The following is a 9,585-nucleotide window of genomic DNA, read 5'->3' on the forward strand; positions in this document are numbered from 1 at the left end:
TGAATCCGCTCCATTAAGAGCTGGTCACAATCTCCTGCTATGCAAATTGGATGCTGGTAAATCCACATCCAATTCGCAATATTGTGAACCCAGCCAAAAGGCAAGGTTTTCCACAGAAAAACAGGAATCGTTTTAAAGACTAACATTAGCAGTTTCTGTTACTACAAGATGCCTTAACCTTTAAGGAGCTCTATGGTTACATCATACACTTTCATTTTATAACATCAGCAATGTAATACCAATAAAAACAATAGTTATTGTATATGTGACAATCCAATATAAGCTTCCTGGAAAAATCTCCTTTCATGTTGTGAGTTCTGCCTGCATGCTGGTCATTGCTTTACACAACTTCCTGGATGCCCTGCATGCTTTGCAGTTTCTCCTCTGCAATCTACTTTCAATTTCTAAGGACTACATATCCCATGGTACCTTGTTGCCTGCAAGCAGTGATTCTTGTTCAGACTCCGCCTCCTGAAACTCCTCCTCTAAGCACCTCTGTAGTTCAGAAGGCAGGTTCTGTGAACTGTGTGACACAACAGTCTAGTATGTATGCATGTGTGAATCTAAAACATCACTCACACAAAGAGATGGGGCACTTCAGGTCTTGGTTAATAAAAAAAGACTAATATTAAAATTATATTTCCCCCATGTGCAAATAACTTGCTTGTATCATTATAGTAATGACTGCATTTTCATTTTTCAGCGGATACTTAAGAAGATTCTGGAGCAGTATTTTAACATGTCCCGGAAGTAAAGAAGATATTTATTTTCCTGTACATATAAAATAAATCAAAGTAAATATATATATTTGTGCCTGAGATACGAAATTTGTTTCAGACATTCCAAAGGTTATTGTTTACAAATAAAAAGAAAATACTAATGAAAATGGGTGTGTTTTCATTCATAAAATGAGGTTGGTTTTAACATGTTCAAGTAATGGCTGTCATTCTAGGTCTATGTATTATTTTTTTCTGCCATTTTACACATTTGTTCTCGGAAAACCTGTGAATAAAGAACATTCTTTGCACAGAAAAGGCTTATTACTGTTTCTCTATTGACACCAAAAGTCATAGACTAATGAATCTTTTAGAATTGCACACATACTCTGGGTATACAGTATATAGGTATTAATAGAGATATCCCCAGATGAATTATGCAGTAAAGTCCCCTTGCAGGGGAGCCTGAGGATGATCACATCTTTGTGTTGGAAACCCGAAGACAAGATCTACCGTGATGCGGAGATCCTCCGCACGCACAGAAACAATGGTTTGGCACTTTAACTCAGAGTCAGCCTATCTTCTCTGCACTTTAGCCATTCCCTAGTAGTTTATAATCTGGCATGCAACCAGACCTCTAACTACAACAAGTAGCCATCAGATGCCTAACCTGGCTCTAGCTTAAGCTGGTTATCCAACCCTAAGCTGAAACTAGCTATAGATTCTCAGGCCAGAAGGGATAGGATTAGCTAAAATAACTAAAATAACAGGTGCTGTATATTATTATTATTATTCACGATTTATATAGCGCCAACAGTTTATGCAGTGCTTTACAATGTATAGGGGGGACAACACAATTACAGTACAATACAAAAGGTACAGGAGGGCCCTGTTCAAAAGGTAAAAGCTGCAGAGAATTATTTGATGGGGTGGCTGTATATAAACTCTATTGCAATAAACAGGTTAATATTCTAATATACTGGAAGGTGATATACAGTAGCACAGATATATCTATCAGGCACAGTGCAAGTGAGATAACAATAAGACAGAGATACTTTGCCACAAGGATTCAGAAACATGCTCAAGAAGCTGCAGGTAAACTATTAGAATCTAGAAATACTTGCATAATAGTCCCTTCTGGCTTGATTTTAGCAGCACTGACAAGACAGGCTGAAATTTTTGCATCTCTTCCTCCTTCTGGGGTTTTTAACCCAGCCCCCAGGGACAGGATGTGTTAAAACATAATTATACATTACAGTGTGATATTAGCAGATAACAATAGAGGGCAGCAGATCCCCATAAAAAACATTACAGTACATATAAACCCTAACTAAATTACATTTAGTTGGTAAAGCACTCTGTATCATAAACTAATACCATACTGTTGTGAAACCCCACGCAGGAGCCACTTGGTAGATTGGGTTCTCTGTTCTTCTGCCTCGACTCTGAGAACAACCTGACATCCCACTGACACACAAGGTTAAGCAAATGGATACTGACTGCTATTGAGAGCACAAATATAATGTAGATACCCTGTACACAAGTGAGGTTCAATATCAATAAGCAAACATCAACTGGTTTGTGCTAAGTGACCCTAATATGTTGTCATGGGTTGTGGTAAACACTAATACGCACATAAATGAGTAAGTAAAGAATCAGGTCAATCAAAGTTCACTAAACAATATGTTCACTGGGCTATAATTAGCGTAAAACTGGTAATCCCCAAAATCAGTAATAAGTAATAGCACAAGAAAACATAGGATAAACAGTAGGCTTTAAAGAGGAAGTAAACCCTAATGGGTTTTACTTCCTTTTTTGTTTACTGCAAACCCTGCAAAGTAAAAGCATAATGGGCTAGTATGCATCGCATACTAGCCCATTATGTGGCACTTACCTGCAAAGGAAGCCCACATTGTTCCTGCTGTCCTACGCTGCAGGAAGCGCCCATCTTTGCCCCTCTTCCTTCCGGGGCCATGGACTCCAGCTCTGTTACTGGCCGGAGTAGCATGACGTCACTCCTGCACATGCCTGCGGGAGCCGACGGTCATGGCACGGGCATTATAGAAAGGGCACGATCATGCCCTTTCTTAAGTGAGCATGCGCCAATGACATTGGTCCAATTGTAGATGCTAAATATATTCTAAACTGTAGAGGTTTAGAAGATATTTCCAGTACCTACAGGTAAGCCTAATTATAGGCTTACCTGTAGGGAAAAGTGGTCTGTAAGGGTTTACAACCACTTTAAAGTGCACTCTATATGAATGGCTGCGATGAAATTTAAGACTCCCTAAAGAGGTACCTCTTGCTATGGACAATATGGAAAGTTCTTGTGAAGCAGCTATCTGGGTGAGCAGTCTTTAACCCTCGTTCTTCAGCCAGCTAGCATTGAGGTCCAGTCTTTATGGTGGTGCACTCGAGTCAGAGCAACATGAGCAGCAATAGGTTAATGGTAGTAGTGTCTTCTCATCAGCTCCAGCAATACAGAAACAGGAGTCCTCTTTTTTTTAGATGTCAGCTCACTTCTGGATCTGCCTGGAGTGACTCCAGTCCTTAGCACATGGCCTCAGGCTTGTAGCAGGTTGATGTGCACACAGGATCAGGGATGTGCACACCTCAGAAACCTTGCAGCAGAGGAAACCCCTTGGTATTCAGCCTTTGAAAATACAGCGCTCTCTCTCTCTCTTTATACCTGGCTCACATTGGGAATTGTAGTCCTGTAGTCCATTGACTCCCATTGTAAAATTTATTCACTGAACTTCATCTCCCATAATTCAGTGCTACCAACCATCAAGTCTCTTGAGCTCCTTCTGCTTGTCAGCTCCGCCTGATGGATGGAGGTGAAGGAGTGATCCATCCAACTGAAGTCCTTTGGGAGCACAGAGAGAACTGCAGCATAGTGTCCTAATTCTCTATCTCTAGCCAAGCACCAGGCTACAACAGTGCTGGGACAAGATTATCTAGCACCCAGGGCGAAGATGCCAAGCTGTGCCACCCCTCAAAATACATGAGCATTATGTGTCAACCCCCCCAAAAAAACATGCACTAATCTGCATGATGACCTTCTAAGCATATATATTCCCTTTGTCAGCCAAAATTCTACCTAAACAAAGAATTCTACCCAAACTCCCCTGCCTGAGGGAAAAACATCTTTGAACACCCATCCCACCTCAAATCCTCTCTCTCCTCAAATCTCTCCTAGCACAAATCCCTCCTTTCCATCACCCATCCTAGCACAAATCCTCTACCCCTCAAAATTTCCCTCTGAGCACAAATCCTATCCCAGCAAAAGGAGAGAAGGAGAGTGGTGGGTGGTAACATGAACGCCGAGCGGGGTTATGAAATAAGGTATACAGTGGCATATTTTTTCAAAAACACATACACTGGGCAATATTACACAGTTATGATAGCAGCAGGAGAGGAGAGGCAGGCACTGACAGGCAGGGAGAGAGCGAGCATGGAGAAACAGCGGATGACGGAGGCATGTAAACTGAGCGGTATCATGGATCAGCAGCCATGATAAACATTGTCAGTTTACAGAGGGGAGGGCAGCACCAGGCAGGATCAGCAAGGTATTTTAGATGATACAAAGGGCCAAATTACTGTCTTGCTCAAAGACCAGAGCACTTTTTACAATTTGGCACTGTGCTGATTTAACTGGTAATTGCGCAGCCATGCAATGCTGTACCCAAAAGAAATGTGCGTCCTTTTTTCCCAATAGAGTTTTCTTTTGATGGTATTTGATTGCCTCTGTGATTTTTTTTTTTTGCGATATAAATGGAAAAAGACCAAAAATTTCGAAAAAAAAATGATATTTTCTACATTTTGTTATAAAAAATTTTAATAAACCCAATTTTAGTAATACATTTAGGCCAAAATGTATTCAGCCACATGTCTTTGGTAAAAAAAATGTCAATAAGCATATATATATATTTATTGGTTTGCACAAAAGTTATAGTGTCTACAAACTAGGGTACATTTTCTGAAATTTACGCAGCTTTTAGTTTATGACTACCTATCTCATTTCTTGAGGTGCTAAAATGGCAGGGCCCCCCAAATGACCCCATTTTGGAAAGTAGACAACCCAAGGTAATTGCTGAGAGGCATGTTGAGCCAATTGAATATTTAATTTTTTTGTCACAAGTGATTGAAAAATGACAAAAAAAAAAATTCATTTTAAATTTCAAATTAAATTTATTTTTTTCTTTTGCACTAAGTTGTCACTAAATGATATATTGCTCACACATGCCATGGTTATATGTGGAATTACTGAGTATTGGAATACCTCATGGGTGAGACTTTTGGGAGCCTAGCCACGTACAGGACCCCGAAAACCAATCACTGCCTTCAGGATTTCTAATGCCATGTACACACGACCAGACTTTTCGTCAGCAAAGTTCAGACGAAATGAATCCATCGGACAATTCGATCGTGTATGGGCTCCATTGGATCTTTTCTGTCAAAAAATCTGACGGACTTTAGAAATAGAACATGTTTCAAATCTTTCTGCCGGAACCAGTTCCTTTCGTTAAAACCTCTCGTCTGTATGCAGGTCTGACGGACCAACAACGACGCAAGGGTAGCTATTGGCTACTGGCTATTGAACTTCCTTTTTCTAGTCATGTCATACGTTATTGCGTCAATCAGACTTTGGTGTGATCGTGTGTAGGCAAGTCCGTTTCAGCGCAACTCCGTTGAAAAGTTTGTCAGAGTTCATTCCGACGGAAAGTTCGGTCATGTGCACATTAGGGCATTAGGGTGTAAATGTTTGATTTCACTCCTCACTACCTATCACAGTTTTGAAGACCATAAAATGCCAAGATAGCACAAAACCTCCCCGAATGACTCCAATTTGGAAAGTAGACACCCCAAGTTATTTGCTGATAGGCATGTTGAGTCCATGGAATATTTTTATATTTTTTTTACACAACATTGTCACTAAATTATATATTGTTCAAACATGGCATGGTTATATGTGGAGATACGCCCAAAATACATTCTGCTGCTTCTCCTGAGTACGGGGATACAACATGTATGGAACTTTTTAGCAGTCTAACCGTGTACAGGTCCCCAAAAACCAATCACCGCCTTCAGGCTTTCTAAGGGTGTACATTTTTGATTTCACTCTTCACTGCCTATCACAGTTTTGGAACCCATGAAATGCACAAATCCCCCCCCCCTCCCCAAATGACTCCATTATGGAAAGTAGACATCCCAAGTTATCTGCTGAGAGGCATGTTGAGTATTTTGCTGATCTTGCTTTTTGTCACAAAGTTTTGAAAATTGAAAAAAATAAAAAAATACATACATTTTTTTTTATTTGTTCATTTTCAAAAATAAATGAGATCTGCAAAAATACTCACCACGCCTCTTAGCAAATATCACGGGGTGTCTAACTTTCAAAATTGGGTCATTTGGGGGGGTTTTGTGCTATCTGCACATTTTAAGGCTGTGATAGGTAGATAGGTAGTGAGTAAAATCACAATTGGTTTTTGGGGTCCTGTACATGGCTAGGCTCCCAAAAAGTCCCACACATGTGGTATCCCCATACACAGGAGAAGCAGCAGAATGTGTTTTGGGGTGTAATTCCCCATATAACTATGCCATGTTTGAACAATATATCATTTAGGGGGTTATTTACTAAAGGAAAACCCACTGTGCACTGCAAGTGCACTTGAAAGTGCACTTGGAAGTAAAGTCGCTGCAGATCCGAGGGGGACATGCAAGGAAAATAAAAAACAGCATTTTAGCTTGCACATGATTGGATGATAAAATCAGCAGCGCTTCCACACATTTCAGATCTACCCCTTAGCCCTTGTACACACGGTCGGAGATTCCAACAACCAAATCCGTCGGATTTTGTCCGACGGATCTTGTCCGAAACTGTTGCACACACATGGTCGGACAAAGTTGTCGGAAAATCCGATCGCTCAGAACGTGATGACGTAATTTCGTTACGATGGGACTACGTTCAGGTTAGTAGCCAATAGCTTTGATGTAGGAATTTGATCTGAGCATGCGTGGCACTTTGTCCGATCAGAATTCTCTACACATGATCGGAGTATGTCCGATAGGAGCATTTTGTCGGAAAATATTTCCGGCAAGTTGGAAAATTTGGTCCGACGGATATTCCGACGGAAACAGTCCTATGCAGACCACACACAGTCGGAATATCCGACAAAACTCTCCGATCGGACACATTCCTTCGGAACCTCTGATCGTGTGTACAAGGGCTTAGATTTAGAGCAACTGCACTTCCAAGTTCACTTTCAGTGCATTTTCAAGTGCAGTTGCAGTGCAAAGTGGATTTGCCTTTCGTAAATAATCTCTTTAGTGAAAACTTTGTGTAAAAAATAAAATAAAAAAATTGTAATGTTCCCGAAACCTGTGGCAAAATATCAAATATTCTATGGACACAACATGCCTCTCAACAAAAAGCTTGAAGTGTCTTCTTTTCAAAATGTGGTCATTTGGGGAGTTTTGTGCTATCGTGACATTTCATGGCCTCCGAAACTGTGATAGGAAATGGTTTCGGGGGCCTGTACATGGCTAAGCTCCCAAAAAGTCTCACACATGGGGAATCCCCATACTCAGGAGAAGCAGCAGAATGTATTTTGGCTTGTAATTTCACATTTGCCCATGGCATGTTTGAGCTATAAATCATTTAGTGCCAACTTTGTGCAAAAAAATAAATAAAAATAAATAAATGTAATTTTCCCGCAACTTACAATGTTGTGTAAAAAAAAAAAAAAATTTTTTCCCGAAACTAGTGGCAAAATATAAAACCATTCCATGGACTCAACATGCCTCTCATCAAATAGCTTGGGGTGTCTAATTTCCAAAATGGTGTCATTTGGGGGGGTTTTGTGCTATCTTGGCATTTTATGGCCTTCGAAACTGTGATAGGTAGTGAGGAGTAAAATCAAAAATTTACACCCTTATGCCGCGTACACACGATCAGCAGAGGTCCGCCGGACTTTCTGAAAGAGTGGACCTGCCCACACATGACCGGACAATCCGCCGGACTGTCCGGTTTGAACGTGGCTTCAGGTAGACGGAACTAGTGAAGGAAGTCAATGTCGCCGCCTCCATCGGTGAGATTGACACCTCGCTAGCCCCGTCACCTGATATGGATTTAAAGGTGAAGCCCTACGCCGAAAAAACGGTGTGGGGGTCCCCCCAAAGTCCATAGCAGACCCTTTTTCAAGCACGGAGCCCAGCAGGTCAGGAAAGGGCGGCCCAGATTCCGGCCCTCTACCCTATGTGAATGAGTATGGGGTACTATGTACTCCCCACAATTCACCTGGGGAAAAAAGTGTACAAAAAAAAACAACACAGGTTTTTAAAATACTTTATTAGACAGCTCCGGGGGTCTTCTTCCATCTTCGGGGGTCTTCTCGCCAAACTCCTCCGCTATCTTCTGCTCTTTTACTAGCGGAGGAGCCCCGCTTTCTCCTTCGTCGCCGCCGCCATCCGGGGGTCTTGTCCCACTCTTCGGTTCTTCTTGCCCGGCCTCCGCTTTCTTCTTCCAGCTCTTTTACTAGTGTTGGCCCGGTCTTCTGTCACTGTCGCCGCCACCACCTTCTGCTTCTTCTTATTCTCTTCTTCCGATGTTGACACTACGTCTCTCCAGCCTTAATGGCAGGGACACGTTGTGCGGTGACTTATATAGGGACATGGGGCGGGGTCACTGGGTGATGTCACATGGTGACCCCGCCCCTTATGATGTCACAGCCCCGGAGGATATTGAGGGCACATGGCCTGGTACGGCTCAGTGGGGGGGGGGGGGGGGGGGCGCTCGCTCGTCCCCATCCCGTTTCCTGACCGGCCGGGCTGCGTGCTCGGATAAGGGTCATGGACTTTGGGGGGATCCCCACGCTGTTTTTTTGGCATAGGGCTTCCCCTTTAAATCCTTACCAGGTGACGGGGCTTGCAAGGTGTCAATTTTGCCAACGGAGGCAGCGACATTGACTTCCTTCGCTAGTTCCGTCTACCTGGAGCCACGTTCAAAATGAACGGACTTTTCTCCGTGTGTGGGCAAGTCCGTTCATTTCAAAAGTCAAAAGTTTTTTGAGTCAAAACTTCTAAGTCCGCCAGACTTTTGGGAAGAAAAAGTCAGCCGGAGCCCACACATGGGCGGATTGTCTGGTGGGCTCTTGTCCGCCGGATAATCCAATTGTGTGTACGCGGCATTAGAAATCCTGAAGGTGGTGATTGGTTTTTGGGGTCCTGTAAGTGGCTAGGCTCTCAAAAAGTCTTACACATGAGGTATCCCCGTGCTTAGGAGAAGCAGCAGAATACATTTTGGGGTGTAATTCCACATATAACATGCCATGTTTGAACAATATATCATTTAGTGACAACTTTGTGCAAAAAAAAAGGGTAATTTTCCCCAAACTTGGTGCAAAATATAAAATATCCCATAGACGCAACATGCGTCTATCAGCAAATAGCTTGGCGTGTCTACTTTCCAAAAAGGGGTTATTTGGGGGGGGGGGGTTGAACTGTGCTGGAATTTTATGCACAACATAAATGTTGTGATGAAATAAAAAAGATGATCTTATGCCCAGAAGATGGATACCAAACACGACATGCTTTAAAATTGAGCATAAACGTGCAGCGGCGACAAACTACATACATTTTTAAAAGCCTTTAACCATTTTAGATTTACAGAGGACTACTGCTAAAATTACTGCCCTCGATCTGACCTTCACGGTGATACCTCACATGCATGGTGCAATTGCTGTTTACATATGACACCAGACGGACGCTTGCGTTTGCCTTTGCGCATGAGCACGGAGGGACAGGGGTGCTTTTTTTTATTATTATTTATTTTGCTTTTTTTAATTATATTTTTAAACTTTTCCTTTAA

The 9,585-nt window shown here is 42.1% G+C and overlaps 1 protein-coding gene across 1 annotated transcript in view; it reads left to right on the forward strand.

Moving 5' to 3' along the window:
- NMB (neuromedin B) overlaps window positions 1-1,034 on the forward strand; it is a 47,558-nt gene extending 46,524 nt beyond the window's left edge. Inside the window, exon 3 of the mRNA XM_077473953.1 lies at window positions 704-1,034. Coding sequence (XP_077330079.1) covers window positions 704-754 — 51 coding nt within the window. The 3' untranslated portion in view covers window positions 755-1,034. The remainder of the gene's footprint in view (window positions 1-703) is intronic.
- Window positions 1,035-9,585: the final 8,551 nt, after the last annotated feature.

Source organism: Lithobates pipiens, unplaced genomic scaffold (assembly GCF_037356315.1).
Source record: "Lithobates pipiens isolate NorthernLeopardFrog02 unplaced genomic scaffold, aLitPip1_a1.2 Scaffold_8, whole genome shotgun sequence".
NCBI classification, from domain to species: domain Eukaryota; kingdom Metazoa; phylum Chordata; class Amphibia; order Anura; family Ranidae; genus Lithobates; species Lithobates pipiens.